We start from the raw sequence: 24644 nt of genomic DNA, 5'->3' as shown, positions 1-24644 counted from the left end.
GAGTATGACGGGCTATCACATCCTGCAACCAGGAAGCCGATAGGGCAGAGATAGTCTAACAGAAGTAGAGATAGTGAGCACCCAAATTTGAGCATTTGGGTATGGGAGAAGTCAAAGTCAGTGGAGATGGCGCCTTGGTCAGAAGTGGTCACGCCTGCATGCGTTGATACTGGATCTGGGTACAATGCTTGTCTTGGTATCTATCTGTACAGATACCTCATTATGGATTCCCATACTTTCAATAGTGACACGGTTGTAATAACTTATGCGAAATTAGTAGCACACAATGAATGAATAGTAGTGCATCCGTCAAGCATCCAGAGTTCCTATGTGGTGCACAGACCACGTATCGCCGCAAATCCATCTCGAACATTTCCTCAAGCATCACCACCACCACTTCAGCCGCCATTGACACCCCGCACGCGGCTGTCGCATCGCCATGGCACAGGTCCGCCAGTCCCTCTCACCAACCGCCAATCTCCTGCGCAACTCGCGCCTCTTCTCCCTCCCCAACCCGCTCCCTCGACCTCCCGTGAGCGAAACCTTCGGTGCCGGCATTAGCAAAGCCTCGGACTCGGCCACACTTCCCTATCCCACACACCAAGCCATTGCGACCACCAAGAGCTCACTTGCACGAGGCGATTGGGGCTTGAAGAGGCCGCTGCCATCGCGGAGTCATTTGGTGCAGGTTAGCGACCCAGTTCTCAGGGTCACGCAGCTGGATACCATTGAGCATGTCACGGATTTTGATAGCGCTGCGGATCATGTGCGCACAAGACAAAAGTGGGAGGAGATGGGTGTGCCCATGATGAAGGGCATGACGCAGATGCGAGAGTATGATTTATCGGGCACCCCACCAGCTGGCGCCTTCGAGGTCCGCGATGACACGACGTCGTACGATACTGACCTGGGCCTGGACGAGGCTGGGCTGTATCTGAAGGCGCTCAAGACCAACAGGGAGAAGAACCACAAGGCAGGGCGAAAGGCACAGGAGACAGAACACAAGGCGTTCGAGGCACAACGGAGGAAGACGGTCGAGGCAGAGCGGAAAGCTTTCCAGGCAGTCTGGAAAGAGAAATGGGAGGCAAAGAAGGCAGAATGGGAGGCTCTTGGGGTCACCGGGAAAGACCGACCGGAGGAATTGCGGGCCTTCCGTGTACAAAGTCGGGAGGCAAAGAGAGCCTTCAACAGCGCCTTAGCGGCAACTCACGCCCTTCCGCCAGCGCCCTTCAGTCCCTTCAGCCCGCCGCCTGTAGATCCGATTGTGCACAACACCAAGCGATGGAAGCACGAAGGCCCTTGGCTGCCCGGCCTGGGTGCTGAAGGATTTGCCGAGTATCTCACAAAGGAGATTTCCAAGCGACGAGAAGAATTCAACAAGTACCTGGTCGAGTTCGTCAAGAACGAGATCTACACCACACGGCGACTTGCTGCATCGAAAGCCGGCGAAACGGCGCCCATGGATATCCAAGAAGCTGAAATCTGGCACCAACAACAGGAAAAGCAATGGTCACGCATCACCGATGCAGAAGTCGATGCCGGCATCAAGGCGCTGCGAAGAGAAACAGCGAACAACCCCCTTGGCTCGAAACTCGTCACAAAGCTCATCCTCCCCTTCCTCCGCCTCCCTGAAATCAAATTCAAATACAAGGCGTACGCCGAAGATGCTTCGAACCGCGACATCGACCAGTACCAATTCGACCAAGAAACCGCACCCCTCTCCACCCATCCCTCAGCAGGTCTTGGCTATCTACGCACAAAAGCGTATATTGCGAACCACCCCATTCTCGGCCCCCAAAGTAGCCCATCTCCCGTCCCTGCCCGCGTCATCCAACCGCGCACAACATCGACAACCAAGGAAGTCTATGCCCGTCTCGGTGTAGCCGGCTTCGTAGCCAACGACCAATTCCGCAGCACAGACACCAGCAGCGCAAGCCGTGCCAACATCAGCAACGCGCGCGACGTCGAGACAATCGACATCGACACCGAGGGCGGCAAGAAGGTCCTCGTCCAGCCCCTGTTTGGCTCCGTCAAAAACGATGGCCGAATCCACATCAAGCTCAAGCGCTCCTCCGGGCCTGAAGTACAGGTTGCACGGGGCGAGTTGGATGATAAGCCCCCCGTGCGCGAGGGCTTTGACAGCGATCCGCTCATGAGTCTGGGTGACGTGGGCAAGAGTGGTATCAAGGAGTTGGACGAGCAGAGCGAGCGGGCGAAGCAAATTAGTAGTTTCTTAGACGGCATGACGTCAAAAGGGAAGGGGCGGTCGCGATCAGGCCTCCGTGGCCTGGCAGATGGGCTGAGATAGAGATGGAGGTTGTAGGCTTTGTAGGATAGTACATGTTACATTGTATAGTTATGAGCATCGGATCGGAACTAGACTTTTGTATAAATCCTATTCTTTCAAACAACTACCGTCATGTTTTCTCTGCCGCTGTTCATCAAGGCAAGGCGAGTCTCAATATACGTCGCAAATGTGACTTTCCTACTCGTGCCCAATAAGTCCACCCTACAGTGATGAAAAAGGTATTACTGCAATCAGCAGAAGGAAACTTTGAAGACTTTGATGGTCGGTCGGCGTCTCTCAGTGCAGTGTACCGTAGTGTGTGACGTCTACTATATACTATAAGGACAGGAAGTAGTAGTAGTAGGAGTAGTAGTAGGAGTAGTAGTAGGAGTAGTAGTAGCAACTTGGTAGTTGAATTGTTCCACGGTTAAACTAAGAAACTTTTCAATTACTCTTCTCTGCTACGTCGATATCAGCAAGTCACAACAACAAAACACCACACCTCAGCGCCGGGAAAAGACTGTTAAAAAGTGCATTTGGATTTCCAAATGGACAGTGTACGTTTTCGTTTTCTTACTCCAGCCATGGGGTTTGAGGTGGAGTAGACTGAAAGGAAAACCGTACCGCGGCGGACAGAACGGGTGTGATTTAGCAGTCACTTGATTGACATCTCGTCTCTGTTTTCCTTGTTTTCGTTTTCCGCCCGTGGTTAATAGAGACATCTGGATCAGTAGCAAATGTCTCATACTCTCCAAAACATTCGGGACATTTCAAGACATTTGGGCCTTTGACTCCCAGGCTACATACAGCCTTATCTTTGGGCCCTCGATGCCCAACCCAGCCACCCAAGCAGCATCTTCAGCTCGCACTGTACCCCTGTGCAAAGCTTAATTACGCCTGTGTATACCTGCGATAGGAATGGGAAGGGAGCGTGGCTGATTACATGCAAGGCCCACGGAGAAGGTGTGGTAAGACGGGAGGTGAGACTGTAGCGCGCTCGGGATTGGGGTAGATATAGACGGGCGAGGCTGTAGGGGAGTTGGTAATCTGCTGTCTGAGTTGGTCAGCAGCCGAACAACTCAGAGTTTGCTGGTGCTTCCGTCTAGACGGTGCAGTGGTTAGGATGCTTAGTCATTGGAGATGGATGAATGCTAGTCTGGCGTCGTGCCCGATGACTCCGTTTACTGCACATCCAATCAGTGCATACGGTTGCCTGTATTCATGCCTCGGAATAGGAAAAGGTGTCTTACTTAATCACAATTCTCTAGCGTAAATATCCTAGACGGGACGTGCTGATGGTATGCAATACCTTCAACCACGCCGCATGAGTAGTGTATTGCGAACGGGCAGATGCTGGAGGATTCAATGTTCTCGCTCGGTCCGGTAGGTAAGGTAGTCCATATATTCACCATTCAGCTGGCAACCCCAGGTCTTGTCTCTGTATGATACGTTGTTGCCTAAGGTACGTCTTGGGAGCTGTTTGCTGTAGCTCCGTTGTTCGCAGTGGTTCCTACATTAGGCGACTCATAGCACTCTTGCACTTGGAGCGCGGGTCTGGAACAAGCATCATCGCCGAGGAACATGCTTACCCCAAGGTCTGTAACAAAGGTCTGAGCTCCAAGGGAGGCTGAGTAGACGGTGAGAGGGAGAGTCCGGCGGTTACTGTGGCACGGCACGCCTTAGCCCTTCAAGGCTTAGCGGCATCAAATGGTGGTGGCTCGTCTGGTGTGCATGAAGATGTCGATGGATATGACAAAATAACCGGCGTATGAATGTGGATAACCAGGAATTGCAGGGACTGTTAGACATGGAAGAGTACTTGAGTCGAGTCTGCTATGATTTTCGCCCGCTATATTTAGCTTGTGAATCGAGAGTTGGCTGGCGGCAGACAAAGTGCGCTTTCCTTTCCTCATCAAGCTCGAAAGCTCGCAAATCTGGGAAGAGTGTCTGACTGGTGACGAGTCTTGGATCAATGCTCAAACTCTGGTCCTATTCTTCGACCTCTACCAGGCTATTTGGGACGCCATGCGCCACATGTTCATTGTGGCTGCTTACGTTGTGGCCGTGCTTCCCGATTGGGAACACGCCCATGCTGGACTATCGGTGTCGCTTGATTGTTGATTGCGAAGCGATTTATTGCTCTAGGAAAAGTCGGTCTGTGAATCTGGGAAGTCGGCCCCCAAAATATGAAGAAGAGGGTTTGGAGGTCTACGCAATTCGAGGCGGAGGGATCAATGGGATGACTGGGGTAGGACGAAACGGTTTGACACGAGTGCAGCTCGGATGCAGCGACGGTCGCGGATATGGAGCAAAAGAAAACAAGCGCTGACAAAGCCGTTTGCTATTCTTCTTCTCCTCAAAGGGGAAGACTATCGTCCCATCTCTGTCCGACTTCGCATGGCTCAAGGCAACAGGGCGCGGATGGCTCACGCGGACAGCGATTTGCCTCCTCATCACCCGTCTTCAAAAGATTCTTCTCGTAGCGCCATAATTTGATGATTAAGGTGCTATTGGACAGCATCAACAAGAGCGTACACAATGTAACCGACGCAGTGGTGAGATTTCAGGACGTGCGTGAGGACAGTATGCGAACGGTGCATCGCCATGTGCAGCGGAGCGGCAGTGTGCGGGTGCATCCCTTAGCGTGCGAAACCAAAAAGGCCCCACCAGCGAATCCAACAGCCAAGGCGACACACATCCATCCACCCATATCATCGCCGTCTGCAAAGGCAATATGGTCGGGCATTGGGCGCCGATCAGCAGCAAATCCGCGGCCTTTGGTGCCTGGCCTGAAGCACCTCCTGCCTAGAGATACGGCCAGGACTCCATGCATAGCCTCCCTCTCACTCGCCAGTCGACCGTCAGCTCGACCCTTCAGCTACAACGCGCTACCTACTTCTTGTTGACTACCATCAGCAGTTGCGCGCCCGTCCCAGCATGGACCGAAGCTTGTCGCATGGGCAACGCGCTCGCGATAGCCGGGCTTGGGGACACCGACTATGGACAGGGGCGGCTTGCCATTGCTGCCCAGCGAAGCCATCTGCTATGATATGAGACATCGTCGCGGCCGCAGCGGGTGAACAAACCGGCTGTCGGACGAAAGATTCCATCTGCTCTCCAATAGTAGCCGCCTGACTCCCTCTTCATCATTCCCAGGCAGAGGACACCGGTCGCAGCAAGGGTCCGCTTGTGGCTTACCCCTTCGCAGGCTGTGCATTCACCGCTGCGCACCAAGAGAAAAGGGACCCCATTACGCCCAGATCACGTTCATGCATTCCTCTGCTAGCCCGGCTCTATTATTTTTCTTCTGTAGTCCCGTTTCGCTCCTTGTTGGTAATTTCACCCTGGTCCACTCGTTGCGCGCTTTTCAGGCTACAATCTGCCGCCGCGCGCACATAAAACACCTTTCGCCCAGTAGGGCTGCACCTTTGCTGCTCAAAGTTGCATAGTTGCCTGCAGCTGCCTTCTGCACATCATCTCTTTATTATTACACTTTCGCCTCGCTGACTCTTTCGCTTTGGGGATCACGCCTCCTCGCACTGACAACTACACACTCATCCTATTTGTAACTTGTCTCAGTCGTCCTGTCACCTGTCTCCTTAAATACCATCACTCCCCCTCGTCAGTCCACGCGCCAGAACCATACCAGATAAACAAAACGTCTGGTGACTCATCCGTTCTCCTCGATCCCTCTCCTCCCCACGTCAACAAATATTACATTCCTGGTGGTTGCTGCAAGGTACCACCAACTTTGCCTATTTCTCCGACCCGGGGTCGTGCTTCGGATAAGCTGATCTAAGAATACCAACGCCAATTTCGAAACCTCCAGCCCAACCGCCACTGGGTTGAGGCGAGGAGACGTACACATCACTACTCGAACAAAGCCAGTTGGACTCAGCCCTGCCAACAGCTTACCGTCACCATGTGTCGAATCGAGGAACGCATTTATATTCGTGCCGATGGGCATCGATCCAAGTTCGAGGAGGCCTTTCCCTGTGACAAGTCTCGGGGTGGGAAGCTATGCTCAAAAGTCAAGAGACGTAAGACCGAATACTACCCCAAGAAAGCAACTGTTACCCGCGACGATACACCTTCTCCAATCAACCCACCGACTCCAACTGGCACGGGGACCTACCTTACCCAGCAGCGGCGGCCATCTGGAACTGGCTCACGGCCCTCCACTCGGGACGGACAAAAGGCGATCAAGCCAGAGATTATCATCGAGTTTGGCGCTAAGAAGGGCAAAGGCACAAAGTACTCCTCTGTTTCAGTTTCTACCGGAACGTACAAGCGTTCATCTATGGGCGCCAGCTCCGTTGGGTCGGGTGAGATTGCAGTTGATTCCCCCGGCTCGGACGCTTCGCACACAATCAGAACGGGTTTCCCTGAAGCTCCCTTGCCTCCACCAGCTGCATTTGGTCACTCGGATGGTTATTACGCCACGCCCACTGCCCCTCATACTCAACATCACCGCCAAACATCCTCAACCTCGTCATTCACTGGCTCTAGTCGAACGCCTTCACTATATATCACCTCAGATCCTGACCATGACTCTCCTACCGGCCATCGGCCGGCAAGGTATCCTCCCACGATAATACACCATTCGTCTACTGCTGCCGCCCCACCTTCACCATCGCGCACTCAGCCGGGAATATCTACCTCTTACCGTACTTCCATCATCACTCCCCAGGACTTCTCTCAAGAGAGGCGCACCACTGAAGGCCATCTCACTCACGACTACGCGGACTTTGCCGATCGCTCTGCTTCTTCCCACGCTAGCTCGGGTGCACCTGAAATCACGCGTCGGGGCAAAGACCGCGACGAGCGACGCAAGAAGAACGAAGAAGATCGCAGGCGACAGGAAGAGCTGAGCCGCCAGGTTGCTGAAGAGATGGCAAAAGCCGAGAATGTCAAACAAGTCCGGTTTGAACTTGGTCGCGCAGAGGCGCGAGCGCAAGAGCGGGCGGAACGATCATATGCCGAAAAGGAGAAAGAAAGAGCTGAGGATCGTGAGGAAGCTCGGCGACGTAGTCAGAAGGAGCGCGAGAAACAGGATCGCGAGAAACGCGAACGTGAAGAGCAAGACAGAGCTGCAGAACGTGAGGAAGTCCGCCGACGCAGTCAGAAGGAGCGCGAAAAACGGGAACGTGAAGAACAAGCAGCGAAAGACCGCAAAAAGGAACACTCGAAGCCCCCCACGAATGACTTCACCAAAAGACCGGCTGCGGCACGTCGAGGCTCGATGACCCCAGCTCAGTTTGAAGAACAGAAACGCCTTCTTGCCGCTGACGGACTGCACATGCAAAGTGAAAGGGAGGTATCAGAGGCCCGTGAGCGAGAAGAGAGACTTGCAGCTTCCAGACAACACCAGGAGATGCCTGGATACTGGGACCCGCGTGGTGGGGACCGGTCACTTTCGAACACCAACTCTGCTCTCGGTCGTCGCAACTCGATCACTGGTCGGAATGCTGTCTCATCTACTGCAGCTCCGTCGGGACTAGGCAGGTCGAATAGTAACCGTCGTGCCAGTGTCATCCAGCCCAATCCACCTGTGGCGAACCCTCAAGTGGCACAGAACTACAATGCTCGTCCGTCTAGCGCACGCCAGAGTGGCCCGCCACTCTCTTTCCCCGCGAACTTCAATCAAGAGTACAATCGTCCCCCGTCTGCCCGTCGACCCTCGTACACACTAGAAAATCCCTTCGCGGCACCACCAACCCGCGGCTCCGGTTCAACCCTTGACAATCCCTTCGCGCCGACTCCTTCCGTGCTCTCACCAACATCCGCCGTCCATGATCCGTGGGATGCGCGCGCGATGCAGGACGCGCTGCCTAGCATCCGTCCACTTGGCGATGCTCGATACAACAAACATCATCAGCACGGTGAGGCGGTCGTCAACCGCTCTCCTACACACAGCCGCGTACAGCAGGCTACTCGCGCCATGGGCCGAGCGTCCGGCTACGAAGGACTGTACGAAGACGATTCGGACGAAGAGCAAGTTCCGACATACCCACCACGCTCGACTTTGAGCGGGAAAGGGAGGCCGAAGTACTAGGGTTTTCTCTTTTACAAAGTTTTTTTTGGGTTGTTTCCTTACCGTCCCTATATAGACTTTGTGGTTTCAGTACAGCACATACCCCTTTGATATTCACCGTTCCCTTGCGATCACTTGATACCCTTTTTACATGTTTATATATGCTGTTGCGCCTTCGTTGGTCACTCGCTTTTGATAGATATACCTTGCTTCGATGCTTATGGATAGGTAGCTAAAAGAACTGTTTTATGATTTGCAAATCACGTGCCTTTCTTTTTATTATGTCTCTTGTCCGTGTCGTATGTTGCATGAAGCCTTAGGGGAACGACTAGCTCGACGGAAACGTTCTGTACTTGTTGGAACTTCCCATGCCGAAGACGTCCCAGTATTCGGATCCCATTCGAGAATGCATTGTTAGGACTGCGACAAATGCTTGAGACATGGCCCTGATGAGACTACACGACTGTCGGAGGTTCCATAGGGATGACTCAGTTTCCGTTTCCATGGCTGTCTTTGATCTTTAATAGCAAACTTTTCTAGCGTATAAGTATCACATTCTGCTCGCGGGACTGAGAAACTCTTCACACATATTCACGCAAATCTCCTCAATCAACATCATCAAGTCATCGATCACCAACCAGCATGGCACGAACAAAGCCGAACACGGCGAGAGATGCGAGTGGACGAGCGGCTCCCAAGGCCAAAACGACCCCACGAGCTGCGGTGAAGAAGGTGAATGCGAGAGCAAGAGCGAAGGCAAGGGAACCCACGCCAACCAAATATCCCATTCGCAGGTTTCTCGCACAGCGCACGGCTCGAGATGGAACAGTCCAGTATCTCGTAGACTGGCAACCAGGATGGGAATCGCAAGACAACCTTGAGGGAGCACACGTCCAGGCTAAGGATTGGGAAGAGGTCAAGCAGGAGAAGCAAACCATCCAATTCAACGGCGCCACGGTAATGAAGTGTACCAACCAGACGGAAGACAACTCCCCGGAGAACGTGAAGCTCATGGTGCTTACTGTTGTCAACAAGTTCAAGAAGTACATGGCAAAAGACGCGGCTACGCTCGCTAGGGAGCTGTTCAGAGACGACGATTGGGTATTTGGAAGTACAAGGCATGATGAAGATGCTGCAACCCTGGCCACGCAACAGCGCGACTCCAAACCGAGTGCGGCAGAGGTGTTGCGTCGTACATACCTGGAGATGCGAGCCCTAGGCCAGCACGAGTTCGTACAAGCCGACCTGCACTACGGCGCCATCAAAGTCAGATACATCGGCCAGGTCGACACCTCCATCAAGTCCAACCGCGACAGGCTGATGAAGACCCGCAGCGCCTCTACCGTCCTGCAGTACCTCTTCCCCTTGTTCGACCGCGAACTATCCACCATGAGCCCTTCAACCTGGAAAAACGAGACGACACACAAGTACGCCGTACCGATCAGCAGGGCAGTCGAGCGATTCGCAACACACACGCCCTACCTGCTGACGCAAATCTGGCCACTCTTCCTCACCCGCTTGTTCTTCACGTCGGACAACTTGACGAAGCTGTTCAAGAAGGTGGCTATCGAGCTGAGAGATGAGTGGGCTGATGCGACGAGGGATATTCTTATGAACACGTATCATGCTGAGTGCGATTGGGAGATGCGTCCGATGGATTGTGTGGAGCGCACGTACTTGCAGGCGAGAGACGATATGCAGTCGTGGGTGAAGAACAGGTATGATCGCGGTGGATATCTTGTCAGGGAGGGTGCAGAGAGGGATGGCGAGAGCGATAGGGATGTGGAGATGGAGGAAGTAGATGAGTGAGGGCATGATGATCGAGATAGGAACAGGAAAGGTACGAAAGGGGCATATCAGATTGGAGATATTTGAGGGATAGTGCGACATGCGGAAGATGGTAGATTCGGTGGCCGCAGGTTTTACTCTCACCTTGGGAAGGCGTTTGTAGTTTTTTTCTCTGAAATTGAGCACGGGACTCTGTAGCGGAAATGATGCACTCATGAATTCTGAAATCTTTCTGACCTCCATACACTCAGGGTATTAGCCAAGTGCATGTGCCGTCCTACAACTCTTTATTGAATTTCTTATTAGCAGTGTTTATACTCTTGTATTGTTGATGCTCTGTCCACCAAGTACCGTCGGAAAAACGCATCACTCTGGCGCGCAATTCCGCACCGCTATTTCCAAGTTAGTAGCGAACGAGCCCTTGTTCAACATCATAGATGAGCATGTTCTGACTCACGCTGGAACCTCCTAGATCCGAAACAAGTTTTACACTAGACAAAGGGAAAACGTTTGTGTCTCAAACATTTAGAAGATAAGAGGCCCAGCTGGTAGGCCCTTTCAATTCCACTTCCCACACTCACATCACCTCAAAGGTTCTCATCAATAGCCATTACGGGAGCACAACCTTCAAAATGAGCCGCGCATTTGAGCCGAGCCTTCCTGACTCTTCTGGAGAGAACCTACTCGAAGAGCTATCAGCGAAAACACCCCCGAGGACGACCAGGAACCCAGCGCCTCCTTCGCAAGCAGCAAAGTCAAGTAGGCGAAAGGCCACCCCAGCACCGAAGAAAGAACGGGCCAGGACAATGTCTCAACAGATCGAAAGCGAACCAAGAGACGACGGCTTCGGAGGGGACGAGCCAAAAGAGAAGAAGGTGAAGAAGAGGGTTGTTCAGCAGACGGAGCCAAATAGGAGGAACACGAGAGGCAAAGAGAAAGCCAAGACACCGGGCGCGAAGCAACGAAAGGCTAGTCAGGAGGACTTGGGCAAGCGCAGACTGTCCAAGACACCAGGGAATGATTCAAGAAGCGATGATGACGAGAGTGGCTGGGAGGACATAGAGCCATCGCTGGCAGAGGAAGATATGCATGCGGTGAAGAATACCAGAAAGGTCCAAGGATACGTCACGAGCCCTAAGCGTTCGAAAGCCTACCAGAGTTACACCAGAGCCTCAACATCGAACAAGCCGACTCCAGGAAGGAAAGTCCCAGATTCTGGAGCCGGTACTGGAAGTGGCAAGCAAGTTAGTGGCCCCAGGATCTCTGACTGGAACCCCGGAAGAAGCGAAACCGAAATTACTTTATCTGCGCCTTCCATCGCAAATCAGAAACAACACGATCTTTCTAGTATAAAGACGAAGGGTCGTACGATTTCACGCTCTCAGCTTACTATGCTAGATGTTCCGCTGGAGCAGGAGGAAGTCACTTTCTTGTCTCAAGGCCCAGTCTCTGACCAAGTCCTGTTGAGGATAGGGCTGGATAGGACTTCCGGAAAGCCTCATCAGCATGAGAAGCATGAGAAGGGGAAAGGGAAAGCGACCGTGGTATCCGAGCGCTCAGCTTCTGAGGTTCGATATCCATCCAGTGAAGCGGAAGACGATGCAGATGTCCCTCAGCCTTTCCATGACACCGCGGTGTCTCGCGAGGAGCGACACGTATCGATCGCCAACCAATCGATACAGGATGACGATAGCCTACTAGATGCCAAAGCCAAGCAGATGTTCGACCATATCCTTGACCTCGCGAGCAATCCGCGTGAGTGGCTCGACTTTCTCGGTCAAGACGACTTTGGCATCGCGAAGGGGAGTGCCCTGCTTACCGATTATGGCCATTCTTCCGCTTATGACATGCTGGTGTATGTGTTCGGCAAGATGAACGACAATCTAGCCAAGAAGTACGAGCAGACCTGCTACAACTACAAAGATATTACTGTGCAAGTTGGAGAAGAGCCAGACCTGTACCGCCCGAACAAGATATGGAAAGCGTACTCCATTCTTGTAGAAAGCCGAAGGGCCCTTTCAAGCATGCGCGGCGAGGAAAAGGTACGATGGTACAACAATCTCTGGAGGAAGATCGTCAGCAGAACACCATACCTACTCCGCACTGCTACCGATACCACACTACACCATTATCGCAAGCAGAGTTATGTTCTCCTCCTGGTCCTCACCCTGGCTTCTGAGCCCGCCTTGGGTCAACACGTCAAGCGCAACGACGCCCTTCTTGACAACCATAACATATGGTACCAGGACGGTGTGTCAGACCTACTGAAGTATCTGCGTCACGACAAGTATCCAGGATCCTCCACCTGCGAAGTAACAAAAATCTTCTCTCATCTTTCCGCGCGGATCCACGGAGAACAGGAGGATTACGGCCTCGCTACGGAACCGGACTCAGATTCTGAGCTCGAGACTGCTGTTGCGGAGACAGCGCCAGAGATTCATCATAGAGGGCGCAAAGGAGGGCGGAAGGTGAAAGTTGCTACGCAGAGTGCGAAGCCAACGTCTCCTACGAAACGTAGGAACACTAGGTCTCAGAGCGCAATGACTCGTTCAATCAAACGGGCCAAGACCACTATTCACGGACGGGAACGAGGTAACAGCGACGTAGAGATGACGGATGGGGACACGGCCTTTGAATATGAAGGTGATGATGCCTTTGGTGACTTGGACTAGTTAATGGAGTAGTTGGAGACGTTTGGATCGCGGAACAAAATTGCATGACGGACAGATATGGAGATGAGGTGGAGGTTAGAGAGCTGTAGATAGCATGACACTCTTTTCGTTGAATATAACTTCTCTGTATCACATGTTCGCACTGAAAACCCACTCATTATGTCTTTGAGCTTAGTGGTAGCACTTATATTCTCGCATTTGAAGAAGCCTGGTCGCCAGAAAGATTAAGATAGCCGAAGGGCTTATGGGCGAGGGAAGGAGGATCGGTTGCCATGCTAGGCTGAGTAAGTAATAATGACTATGCTAGGTCGATAAGCAAGACACATACCATTATAGAATCTTTGCATATCCACACCAGGGAGCCATGTCTCATCGAAGTTCACATTTTAGGAAATGAATCTTCACGAGACCACGATGGGACGCTCAAGCGTGCGAGAACATTCTAGGGACAAAGAACTGCATGTTTGTGCGCATGTTAGCAAACTTCGTACAGACGTACTAATAACTCCAAAGATTAGCTCGAACAGGAGCGAAGAGTGCACTGAAATCTTACCCAAAAAGTACGTACTTACAAAATGCCCCCAAAAACGCCAAGCAGAAACGCCAAGCCGAAGTTGCGCGATTCTCTACCAACCATGGCCAACGATGTAGCGCCTAGAACGGGAAGATTCAAGAACATTGTCAAGTATCACCCTGATAACATTAATAAGGCAAGCAATGAAGATGGGGTCGAGAAGCACTACGAGAATACTAGCCAGAAGAAGAAGAAGACGACGGCGAAGGCTCAGGTCATCGAGGTGGCTGATGACGATGCAGGGCTCGTGGCTGATGACGATGATGTGGCAGGGCTCCTGAACCGTAAAACTGAATACCAGAAAGATGTCTCCATGGACGAGAGCATCATCGCCGAACGAAGACCCAAGCGGGACAAGAAAGTGATCGAACACTTGATCAGCGCTCTGCCAGTGTGGAGGCGGAAGGGAACCGTATACGACTGTGATGAAGTTCATGCTGATGCCTGGGAAGCCCTCAAAGACAACAACTTAACGATGGCGGTAGACGATGACGATTATGATCCGATTATCATACACAAATACCACCCGATCCTCAACAGACACAACGAGGCTACTCGCATTTTCAAAGAACGCGCTGCCAGACAGCTTGTTGAAAGCACGGAGGCCTTCGACGACAGGGACAGACGAGAGGCAAAAGAGATGCTCGGACACATGCTGAAGCATGCTAGGGATTCATACGTGGACGGATTCCTTGCTGACCAAGCCGCCGACAGTTTGGCCGACAAGGTCTTTCAAGGAAACTACAACCCGGAGCCCACCGAGACATACACCACGGAAGAAGCAAATAATTGCGCACAGAGATTCTTGGACGCGTTTGACACCACGCAGCGACGTACACTTGGAGAAGACCTCCTCATATCTAGGGTTGTCAAATCCGAAAATTGGATCGGTGCCCTTGCCATTGCGCTTCTGCCACCCAGAGAAGTCCTTGAGAGGATGGGCAAGGTGCAGACAAGCCAGGGAACTGGCGAGAATATGAAGAAGCGGTATAGAGAGATGACGACGAAGTTCCTGACGGGGTATCACGAGGAACACAAAGCATACACCTCTTTCGTGTACATCCTCTACTCCTTCTACACTCTCACTCGGATACTGCGCGAAAAGAACCAGACAGAGGCGGCAGCAGAAGCACGCGAAGACGATGACGATGATGACGATGGTGGCAGTGATGATCAGGATGAAGCGTACGGCGAAGGTGACGACGACGATGGAGGGCAGGAAGCAAGGGGTAGCGGAGATGAGAAAGACGAGCCGGCGAAGAAGAAGACAGTGGGACAGACGAAGGCCAAGACTCAAGGAAAGCTCGGCGGCGACCGTTCTGCGCAGAGCCACAAGAAGCGAAAGGCTTCTCCCGCGGATAGCAACCGTCGACGTAAGAGAGGCCGATATGAGGAGGCTGAGAACTGAGGCTATTTGATTTGATGTTGTAGAGCGTGAAGGAGATTGCGAGTAGGAGATCATGCAGCGACTGTTGTCGGAGAGCTGTAGATAGAATGGAACATGTCTCAAGGAAATGGGTATACTGAAAAATGTAGAATTCTTCACCAGTTCCTTACCCTTTCCTATCGGATTTCACCCCCTGATTTGTATCTTGTCACATGAAAATTTGCCAGCTGGAGGGGTTACACATAGTCCAATCTTCGTTGCCCACTCGTGCGGTGATCTCTGCCTTTCTCTTTCGCTGGGTCCTCCACCCAGGACAATGCACCGTTTCGCTCTCCATCAAAAACGTGACATCGCCGTCAATGAGGTCGAAGAATTTGCTGACTTGACTTAACGCTGGTGGAGCAACCTGTTTGTATCGTGATTTCCAGGAGGCTCGGTAAGATCCTGAGGCCGAAAGCGCGAGCGCGAGCGCGAACGCGAAGGCGAACAGCTTTATTCTGGAACGCGAAAATCCTGAGCGCAAACGAGGGCGCAAGGGCGTTTTCTAGTGTACCAGCATGATGAAAGAGATGAACAATGTGAGGTCCGTTAGAGATTTGATGGGTGTAGGTGGTATTCTAGAGTAGAAAGCAAGCGCATTAGTCATGCGCCGATGACGTTGCCACCTCACCCATCTCACGAAAGGTGTGTTCTCATCACCAGCCAGCCTCTTTCAGCGTCAACTCTGCTCGGAAATCCTATATCGCGCGACATCACCATGAAGACCCGCCATCTGTTCTCGTGCTTGTGAAAAATATAGTCCAACACTTAGGAGTGGGTCTTGTGAAGGCGGCTAGTGCAGAGCGGACGCTTAACTGCACCCGGAAATAACCTTGTTCCCGCTATACATCATGGCCACTTATAAACCCACCTCTTGCCCCCAAGAGTTGGGCGGATCAAAGACAAGGACTACTACGACAACAGCGCGATGCCGACACACCAGGTGAACGCAGATCCCGCCTTGGTGCGCACACCTTCGACCCCAGCATCCACGATTGAGGGAGTAGCCGACGGAAAGCTACGAAAGAGCGAAGAAGACCTAAATGGCACAAGCGATGTGCTACCAGCGGATCTTGAGAAAGGACCAAACGAAACGCCTGCACCAATACAACAAAAACCCTTCTTCGTCGATTTCGATGGGCCCAACGATCCCGGCAATCCAAAGAACTGGACGACGAAACGTAGATGGGGGATCACTATATCCATGGGTCTGTTGGTCTTCACAGTTACATTCGCGAGTTCAATCTTTAGCGTCAACATCGGCGTGGTAGAGCAAAAGTTTGGCGTCGACTCTGTCACTGCTACGCTCGGTGTATCACTCTTCGTCTTGGTGCGTTCAATCTGCGCCCTTGTCCTTTCAAACGGAACGCTAATGTGCCATTCTTCAGGGCTTTGTCTTTGGACCCATCATCTTTGGACCCATGTCGGAAGTCCTAGGTCGAAGAATTCCCCTCTTTGCCGGAATGGCACTCTTCGCCCTATTCCAAATCCCAGTCGCGCTCGCCCAGAACATTGAAACTATTTGCGTTGGTCGCTTCATCAGCGGTTTCTTCGCCGCAGCACCCCTCGCAACCACCGGCGGAGCACTGGCTGACCTATGGGATCCTATCCCTAGAGCCTATGCCATTTGCGTCTTTGCTGCGGGCGGATTCGCAGGACCAGTAGCAGGACCAATTGCAGGTGGATTCATGGCTGAGTCGAACCTGGGGTGGAGATGGACCTCGTGGCTTACTCTAATCATGGCCGCCTTTTTTGGAGCGATAGGTCTCTTCGTCATCCCCGAGACTTCGGCTGCCAGAATCCTCCAGCTGCGCGCGGCTAAATTACGGAAAGATACGGGCAATACCGAATACCACTCGAAGGCCGATGAGAACAAGCTGACGGTCCACACCGTTGTCAATGTCACCCTCCTGAGGCCTTTTGTCATGATAGTGGAAGAGCCAATCTTGGCGCTCGTGACAGCTTACATGAGTTTCTTGTACGGTATCGTGTACCTGCTGTTTGAAGCCGTAAGCTCATTTCCCCTCGGTTCTTGGACCGGCTTCAACTGACCATTTCACTAGTACCCAGTGTCCTTCCACCAAGAACGTGACTGGTCCCTCGGTGTCTCACAACTTCCCTTTACGGCTTTTATCGTCGGGATTATCCTGGGCGCTGGCATCATTGCATACAGTACCGCGACTAACTTCACACGATCATACGTCAAGCACGGAAAAGCTATACCCGAAGAACGACTTCCTCCTATGATCGTTGGAGCGGTCATCCTCCCTATCGGTCTCTTCATGTTTGCCTGGACAAGCAATCCCAACATCACCTGGGTGCCGCAAGTTATAGCCACCGCACTCATCGGTGTCGGCTGCATGGTCCCTTTCTGGCAAGGCATGAGCTACTTGATCGACTGTTATGGATTTTACGCGAACAGTGCTATTGCAGTCAATACGTTTATGAGATCCATAGCGGGCGCTTTCTTCCCGCTGTTCACACATGCGATGTACCGCAACCTTGGAGTGGCATGGGCGACTAGCCTGCTAGGATTTCTCTGTGTAGCGTTCTTGCCTGTTCCTATCCTCTTCTACATTTATGGCGCGAAGATAAGAGCCAAGAGTAAGTGGGCGCCGACAGCAAACTGAAGGAACTTCCAAGGGGCTCTCTTACTTTCAGCATTGACATCATGTTGCATATACATTACATCTTTTCCTTTCAGTCTTTAGAATCTTAGCATGTTGTAATTATCTAAACTTTCATTCTCTTCCTTGTTCTCTATCATATCTCTCACAAGCCTCCTCGTTCGCACCAGCAAACTTATCTTCAGCCTGTCTCTTCACGCGTTCCACGCGCTCCACAGTCCCCAAATTCTTCAACTCCTCCCAATCCAACTCCCCGAAGAGTTCTGTCATCCTTTCCTGCGCCACTTCCCAAAAACCCCCATCTGTTTCCGTAGCCAGCTCCCTCGCCGACTCCCTGTCCTCATCGGAAGCAAAAAGGTAGCACGGCTGCTCCCTGGTGTTTACTCGAGTCGTAAGGAAGTCGTTCCACGATTGAAGCCAGGTCTCACGTGGCCAGCCAAACTGCTGCAGCGTCCCGTCCATGACAGCCATTCTGCCGTCACACCTCGTCACCAAGAGAACGGAGTGCGTGGGGATTTCGAGCTGGTGCTCACCAGATCTGGTGGCGAGGAGGAAGGGGATTCGGGGACAGCATTGCAGCCAGCGCACTCTTGCACCGAAGAGTTCTTCAAAGCAGTTAGCCCAATTGTTCATGAATGTCACAACACAGCCAACATTGCTTCAACCAGCTACCATGCCAGGGCAGAGGCTGTAAAAGCAGCTGAATGCATTCAGTCTTACCTCGCAGCTTCCTGTCAACCTCACTTTCGAGGAGGAAGCAAAACCAATCGCACATGTCCTTCTTCATCAACCCATCCACCACATACTCCGGCGGGAAAGAGAGCGAAAAGGGATCGGCAGGCGGATCGTCCAGGTCATCCGTATCCCACAGCATCCAAACAGGGACATCTACGTCGTCGTATTGGCACGACATTGCGTACGCGAGGGAGAATGGTGGGAGGGCAGCCACTGCGGCTTCGAAGCAGAGAAGGTAGATCTCGAGAACCTCCTCCAGCGAGAGTGGGGGCGATGGTGCGGAGTTATCCATGGCAAAGTTCGTTGTTTGTAAAAACTGTGTTCGGTTTTGCGTCTAGATAGTGCTTAACATAGAGGTTCAAGGCAAAGGAGATGCTTTCGTATAGACAGTGAAGGAGACAATGCTAGATGGAGTTTGGCGCTAGCGCACGCTGCCAGCAGCCTTGCCAGCTCATTTAAGCATACGTGCTCTCACTATGGCACAGTCATCTTTTGGCAAGAAGGACACTTTTGGGATGAGGTTTGATGGCTTCTTTGACTTGGGAGAGTGGATATCTGGCAATTTCAGGACCTGAATGCCCCTAGGCGCATGCTAGCTGAAGAAGCACCACGCGGCTTGAATATATCACGATGTCTACAACTCGGTCCATGAGGCCTAGCCTCAACTGTACTTGGAGGCGTCCTTGCCCTCTGTCTCCCCATTCTCGTCCAGTATGTACAGATGCTCAAACCCCCTGAAAGAACTCCACGAGCTTAGATTCGGCCGGCACACAAGCGCGATCATCCAGCCCTTCATCCGACAAGCTGCCAAAGGGGGTTGTGTTCGCTCCCTTAGAACAGCCCGTCCATGCGCTGGCCCACAACCGCTCAGCAGTTGTCCACCCCGGATCTGCCAGCTCTATGCACATCTTGTTTGTTTGTCCGATCTTGGTAACGAATGTCATTGGGTGTCCGCATGCAGCTATTCTGGATATCCGCCTTAGACGTAAGCCAGTAGTCTTGCGCCAGTTCGGTCCGTACTGGTGGATGGTCCTGTCGAAACCGAGAACGTTGCCGTAGAGGTCCATGACAGGAGCGCCCTTTGTAGGAGAAGGATAGGCTCCATGGAGTATTTGAAGGGCAGGGTCTTGGGTTGAGGGAAGGAGCGCTCCTAGGAGATGCTTGCGCCAAAGAGCTCTACGCATGGTCAGAAATTGGTGTCACATGTGGTTATTGAGCTTGGGGTGACTTCACTGCTTACGGTGTAGCTCCTTATCGACTTCATACTCATTCAAAGACAGAAAGTGTCTCAGGGTACCCCCATAAAGCGTGGCGCGCGATTCGGGTAGGCCAGCTTATCCGGATTCGGGTCGTGGACTTCTGGAGGCTGACTGACGTTTCGCATGAACTTCCAGATATCCCCTGACGTATACTTCGTTGTAGACTGAATGCTCTCAATCAGTTGGAGGAAGTTGAGCTTGTGTTTAGCGGGATATGCATGGCTGTTTCCCAGGCCACAAAAGTGGATCCAAAGCGTGAGTTGTAGGCGAACAAGGGCCTGGGTAATGGCGGCCGTCAGAGTTATCGTGGCAGCAGTACTTTTCAAGAGTCATTGGAGCTTCGAGACGGCTCTGGTAGATGTTTGAGGGGATGGCGGGGTTCTGCAAGGTGATAGCAAAGTTCGGGGTGTCTCCAATTGCCTGCGGGAAATGTCTCACTAGCGCGATACTGCCGATATCCATGACTTCTTTTTAATTCCACCACAAAGAGTACCTGAACTTATTTGTCCCGATATCTACTCAACCTTTTCAAATTCGATAAACCATTTTGCAATACAAGCCATGACAGCCCCGGTCACTCAACTGCAAGTCCTCAAAGTCATCTTGCAGGAGTGCAAGAATCACCACGACGGGGACCCATTACAGATCCTTGAGTACGTATTACAGCAGCGTAAATGCATATAAGTTGCTAACATTGAGCGCACTCACAGGAAGGACTTGTCTCTGACATACTACGTCAAAGTCAACCGGCACACCAAACTTCACAAAGACCTTACTGCGCTGTCCCTCATCCGAAAGGGTTGCAAGGAACTACCCAACCAGTTCAGTTCCTTTGGAAAACTCCAACTCTCGGTCAAACCACGTCTTGGATGGCACCTCCGCATTCCGCTCTGGCGCATTGTCGGCAGCATGTACGACTACGCATTCCTTCCTTCCAACGATGTCGACGTAGAAGCCGACGCCAACATGCTTCTAATCGGCCCGCGCGAAGACATTACCTACAAATACTTCTACTTCCGTCGTCATACGATGATGTATGCACCCCACCTCTTGGAGAACGACAGCCCGCTGCTCCTTGTTGCGCTGGCCTTCCAGCCCTCCGAAACAGTCAAGAACCTTCTAGAGCACTCTGGCGTCATGCTTCAAGAGAGCCTCGACAATAGGGCGGCAAGATTGTTAGAGGAGTACCAGGGCCGGCATGGGGGCACTGGCTGGGCCCAGGCCTTCGACGAACTGCGAGAGACAATGAAGGGCAGGTGGCATTCGACATTGGCTCAAGACTACAAGGGTTACAACTCTCCTACGTCTTATCTCAGGAGCGCATTAGCGGAGCCTCCTTTGTAGGTAGAGTGACCAGAGGCGGTGGAGTTAGGGGATTGGGAGATCTAGGCCTTTGGTGACTTCTTGGATCTTCTGGACCTGTATATAACTCGTCGAGGTGGCATAGATGGAAGAAATACTGGAGTTTCCTGCCGTCAATAGTACCCTTTCACCAATTCACAAAGCCTTTAACCTGTTTACCATGACATAATTTATTTGTCTGCCTGTTAAGAATGCTTGACCAGGATATAGTGAGCAGGATGGGAGGAGCCTGAAGATCCCATCCTTCGTAGACATGGCAATGAGGTTACAAGCCTAATATGCAAAACATATTGGAAGGGTGGAGCTGAGTTGAGAGAAATGTCTTCTACAAGAGAAGCGGCAATCTTGTTTGTTCAAGGGGGGTATCTCCGACAAAATAGCACTAGCCAGCCAGGAAGTCTTTTCAGAGCAGGGACGTACCCTCAGAAAGTCTTCTCATGAGCTCCTCCCGAGCCGCCTGCATTGAGCCACGATAAGAGGCCATTGCAGCCTGAGGATTAACGCTCCTCCCCGTCCCCACGCTTGCTCGAAGACTCTCACCTTCTTTATCAATAAACTGCTTCTTGTACGTCTCCCACTTATGGACATAGCCCCCAAAGCCGAATTGGTACCCGGTGGGGTCGAAGACGAATCTTGCCCCATTTGATGCAACAATGATGATGATATCGTGCAGGTAGCGTGTCTCGTCGCCTATTTTGTTCTCCCAAAAGAAGACAATGCGCGGTCGGACGGGGACGCGTGCCCATTCCACTCTCTTCATCTCCGGATCTTCTAAAGTAATATCGTGTCAGTATGTGTTCTATTGACTCAATCACTCATCACTAATGGACATGGCGAGATTGCAACGTACTCTTGAACATCTCGTGGAGAAATTCCCAGTGTACGTACGCAGCATCAACACAACAGTTGTACGTCAAAGCACCGAGCTGCATAGGATCGCTTTCCACTGTCATCTCGCCAGCAAACATCCTGTCTTGTGAGGGTGATCCGTCGATCTTGCTCCAGAAGTCTTCAGATATGATGTAGTACTCGGCTCCTGAGCTCAAGAAGTAGCTTTCGTCGCGCGAATGGAACTTGGCACCGGGGAAGCGGGACGACACAACGACAGGAGGGCCATCATTGCAGAGCGAGAGGAAACGGTTCGTGAGCTGGAGGAGCTGTGATCGGAGGCGTTGTTCGAGGCGAGAGGAGAAGATCAAATTGGTGAGAGCTTCCGACATAAGGGAAGTGGATTGAGGAGACTCGATGGACGTGCTCGAATCAGAAGGTAGCTGGGCCATTTTGAGAGATGTGTAGAGGGTTTGCTGGTGTAGTGGCTTGAGGGTAGAAATCGAAGTGAGGGGTCAAGGAAATGGGACTCTGTGTGCGATTTTTGTATCAAGGACACGGGCGTCAAGGTGAAGGAGAGCTTGCACAGCTGGCAGGCAGAGAACTCATTTTGGGCCGCGCCACACCTTCTGCGCGCAAGCATAGGTATAGATTCAGGATAGACTCATAAGAAGAATAGGCTTGAATGCTACTGTCAGAATCCATTGTCATGTAAAGAGACGTGCAGCCGTGACTGATAACCTCGTTGGAGATGCAGACTCGAGGCAGCGAGCGAGGACGAAGTATTCAAGTACCAGAGAACTGCAGCGCTGCAAGCTGGTCAAACAAGGCACGCAGAACGAAACTGGTATTGTTGATATTAGCTAAAACTGATCAAGTGCCTTTGTGATGATCCACCTTGAGTGCAGAGGCAGACCATCGTCTTCACCTCGTGGCCGACAGTGCGTCACGCCGCCGCCTACCAGCCACTGCCGGGCCCCACGCTAAGCTTAATTGTAGTATATATATTTCTTAATTTTATTCTCACTTCGGCGTTCTGGGGTGGCAGCTCCCAGGATTGGTCCACTTTGTAATTTGTTTTAACGTTGAATGGTGTAAGATCGTAACTGACGAAGGCTAGCTTCCACACATACCTTCCCACCTTCCCGGCAGGGATTGATTGGATGAGAACCCGGCGGGGTTCGCTCTTTTTTTCGAACCCGGGTGAAGCCAAAGTTGCCTTTTATGATCTTTTTGGTTGGCGGGGTGGGTGACCGGGCAACAGTGACGTTCTTGGCTGCAACTTCAATGCATGACCAGGAAATTGCTTCAGCCTTCAGACATTGTAAGATACATACTATCCATGTACAGTTTGAGCAGGACTCATAAATCGATAATTTTGATATTATAATTCTCGGTTACACTTGAACACATTGGTATCGGGTGCATGGTGATATACAGTGAGTCTGCAGCAAGGCTCGCCTGCTTGTATCACACCAACGATGATGGCCAGTTATAAAAAGATAAGGAAATCAGCCTGGGGAGCTTTGCATGTCTTGGCCAGGTATGATTTAATAACAAGCAGCATCACCTTAAGAATCTGCTATATGAAAATTTGTTTGGAAATCTTCTGGCTGCGTGAAGAATCATTAGAATGTACCTTTGCACGACGGATATGACCATGGTGTCCCAACGCGTCGAATAAGGCCAGGTTGTTTCCATTACAAGTCCGAGCAATCCTTGTGAGGGATTGCGCGCCACAACTCCTGATCATATGTCGCTCTTATGGCCTCCCTCTCAATCGCCAGTTCCTTCTGCACTACTGACCCACGTAACCCCAACCGCTTGCTCAATCGGTATTGTCAGCCATGTTACCTATGGCGCCCACTTCCTCCTCTTCTTCCTCTTCTTCCTCTTCCTTCTCGCTTCCACTTCCCTGCTTGGCCAGCTCTCTCTCAAACATGTCCAATAGCTTCTCCTCCTGGTCCATGTACTGTGTACCAGAGTCTAACACTACCTCCAACGAAGAATGACTGAGCAAGAGTATGTTCTTCACCCAGACTTCGACACAGCTCTCTGCAGTCTCTTTGGCGTTCTTCCAGAATAGCTCAATCTTGTCTACCATTTCCTGCTCGTTTTCCGCGTCGAGAAGGATCCAGGTTCGCCGTCCCTCCCAATCGTCGCTCGGCACCATGTACCGCTTCATGTACTCATGAGCTGGGAGGAACCGGTGTTCGCGCGGAATGCCAAATTGTTCGCCGGTGGGATCTAGGATGAGTTGTCGGCCGTCACTGAGATCTACCAAGAGGACAGAGTGCTGTACTGCACGGAATGGCTTATTAAAAGCGAAGGTATATCGGCCTTGAGGGACGAGGATCATCCAGCTGACCTTCGCTCCGGGGTCTACTGCAAAACATTAGTGCATGCTTATAGTTGCGCTTGAATGACCTACGTCGGCAGAACAGATCTTCAGCCATTCTCTTCAGGAAATGCGCGCTGCGGTCGCAGTTATTGCTCATGAGCGCACCTCGTTGCAGCGATTCCTCGACATGCGGCGGCATCTTGTACCCAGCACCCCAACGTAAAACACCATCCGACATGAGCATTTTATAGACGGGTGTTATTCTGCTACCATGGTACAACTCCAGCCCATGGAAATTATCACAAGATGGAGGGCAGCTGGGGCGGTGCCAAAGTGGTGTCTTAGAGCCCCATTGCTGTGGGAGTCGCTCATGCTCCTCGCGTGGTTTATCACCCTTGAGGTACTCATCAACTAAACGGATGTTAGCTGTAAGAAATACTTTGTTGGAATCAGCCGTGGTACCGGAAATGCTTGCATTCAGTTGCAAATCAGCAGCTGTCGGAGGTTTAAAGCCCTCAAAGAGAGATATGTCTTCAATAGGCAACCAGCTTCCGTTCTGCACCGTGATGTCGAAAAGAGTGAGGAGAGTAGAGGCAACTTTCCGAAGATGATTTCCTACTGGTGCCATGGCGCTGGAAGGGGTAATGGTTGTCAGGGCGTGCGCGGCGACAAACCTTTTGGAGGGGATGAGGTTTTTCAAGTACACTTGGA

General features: G+C 51.9%; 11 protein-coding genes across 11 annotated transcripts; 7 read left to right on the top strand and 4 right to left on the bottom strand.

Moving 5' to 3' along the window:
- Positions 1-439: 439 nt before the first annotated feature.
- K460DRAFT_341169 (uncharacterized protein) lies at positions 440-2655 on the top strand (the record flags this gene model as incomplete). The annotated part of the gene is made up of 2 exons (XM_040931142.1): positions 440-930; positions 1243-2655. The coding sequence occupies 2 exons, from the start codon at positions 440-442 to the stop codon at positions 2306-2308; spliced, it is 1557 nt and encodes a 518-aa protein (XP_040785817.1). The 3' UTR covers positions 2309-2655.
- Positions 2656-6209: 3554 nt separating this feature from the next.
- Positions 6210-8563, top strand: K460DRAFT_315353 (uncharacterized protein; the record flags this gene model as incomplete). Its single annotated transcript, XM_040930310.1, has 2 exons — positions 6210-7314; positions 7396-8563. 2 exons carry the CDS (start codon positions 6210-6212, stop codon positions 8340-8342), a joined length of 2052 nt encoding a protein of 683 aa, XP_040785816.1. The 3' UTR covers positions 8343-8563.
- A 103-nt stretch (positions 8564-8666) lies between these two features.
- K460DRAFT_432834 (uncharacterized protein) lies at positions 8667-10197 on the top strand. The gene has a single exon (XM_040938359.1). It carries the CDS (start codon positions 8964-8966, stop codon positions 10128-10130), a length of 1167 nt encoding a protein of 388 aa, XP_040785815.1. The 5' UTR covers positions 8667-8963; the 3' UTR covers positions 10131-10197.
- A 544-nt stretch (positions 10198-10741) lies between these two features.
- On the top strand, positions 10742-12781 carry K460DRAFT_432831 (uncharacterized protein; the record flags this gene model as incomplete). Its single annotated transcript, XM_040938358.1, has 1 exon — positions 10742-12781. The coding sequence occupies one exon, from the start codon at positions 10742-10744 to the stop codon at positions 12779-12781; it is 2040 nt and encodes a 679-aa protein (XP_040785814.1).
- Positions 12782-13416: 635 nt separating this feature from the next.
- K460DRAFT_357007 (uncharacterized protein) lies at positions 13417-14763 on the top strand (the record flags this gene model as incomplete). Its single annotated transcript, XM_040932003.1, has 1 exon — positions 13417-14763. The coding sequence occupies one exon, from the start codon at positions 13417-13419 to the stop codon at positions 14761-14763; it is 1347 nt and encodes a 448-aa protein (XP_040785813.1).
- A 946-nt stretch (positions 14764-15709) lies between these two features.
- Positions 15710-17411, top strand: K460DRAFT_357006 (citrinin biosynthesis transporter CtnC; the record flags this gene model as incomplete). Its single annotated transcript, XM_040932002.1, has 3 exons — positions 15710-16111; positions 16170-16790; positions 16845-17411. 3 exons carry the CDS (start codon positions 15710-15712, stop codon positions 17409-17411), a joined length of 1590 nt encoding a protein of 529 aa, XP_040785812.1.
- A 111-nt stretch (positions 17412-17522) lies between these two features.
- Positions 17523-18435, bottom strand: K460DRAFT_407614 (uncharacterized protein; the record flags this gene model as incomplete). The annotated part of the gene is made up of 2 exons (XM_040937093.1): positions 17523-18013; positions 18129-18435. 2 exons carry the CDS (start codon positions 18433-18435, stop codon positions 17523-17525), a joined length of 798 nt encoding a protein of 265 aa, XP_040785811.1.
- A 406-nt stretch (positions 18436-18841) lies between these two features.
- On the bottom strand, positions 18842-19327 carry K460DRAFT_432827 (uncharacterized protein; the record flags this gene model as incomplete). The annotated part of the gene is made up of 1 exon (XM_040938357.1): positions 18842-19327. The coding sequence occupies one exon, from the start codon at positions 19325-19327 to the stop codon at positions 18869-18871; it is 459 nt and encodes a 152-aa protein (XP_040785810.1). The 3' UTR covers positions 18842-18868.
- A 448-nt stretch (positions 19328-19775) lies between these two features.
- K460DRAFT_432825 (uncharacterized protein) lies at positions 19776-20746 on the top strand (the record flags this gene model as incomplete). The annotated part of the gene is made up of 2 exons (XM_040938356.1): positions 19776-20055; positions 20113-20746. The coding sequence occupies exons 1-2, from the start codon at positions 19964-19966 to the stop codon at positions 20744-20746; spliced, it is 726 nt and encodes a 241-aa protein (XP_040785809.1). The 5' UTR covers positions 19776-19963.
- A 421-nt stretch (positions 20747-21167) lies between these two features.
- On the bottom strand, positions 21168-22044 carry K460DRAFT_407611 (uncharacterized protein; the record flags this gene model as incomplete). Its single annotated transcript, XM_040937092.1, has 2 exons — positions 21168-21535; positions 21615-22044. The coding sequence occupies 2 exons, from the start codon at positions 22042-22044 to the stop codon at positions 21168-21170; spliced, it is 798 nt and encodes a 265-aa protein (XP_040785808.1).
- A 1376-nt stretch (positions 22045-23420) lies between these two features.
- Positions 23421-24132, bottom strand: K460DRAFT_357001 (uncharacterized protein; the record flags this gene model as incomplete). The annotated part of the gene is made up of 2 exons (XM_040932001.1): positions 23421-23977; positions 24024-24132. The coding sequence occupies 2 exons, from the start codon at positions 24130-24132 to the stop codon at positions 23421-23423; spliced, it is 666 nt and encodes a 221-aa protein (XP_040785807.1).
- Between the last annotated feature and the right edge of the window lie 512 nt (positions 24133-24644).

This window comes from Cucurbitaria berberidis (genome assembly GCF_010015615.1).
Source record: "Cucurbitaria berberidis CBS 394.84 unplaced genomic scaffold K460scaffold_4, whole genome shotgun sequence".
NCBI lineage: Eukaryota > Fungi > Ascomycota > Dothideomycetes > Pleosporales > Cucurbitariaceae > Cucurbitaria > Cucurbitaria berberidis.
Note: the sequence above shows the minus strand (reverse complement) of the source record. Positions and strands in the feature narration are given on the sequence as shown.

Bases quoted from the DNA above. Each gene is read 5' to 3' on its own strand.
- K460DRAFT_432834 (XM_040938359.1), top strand. From the start codon at position 8,964: ATGGCACGAACAAAGCCGAACACGGCGAGAGATGCGAGTGGACGAGCG.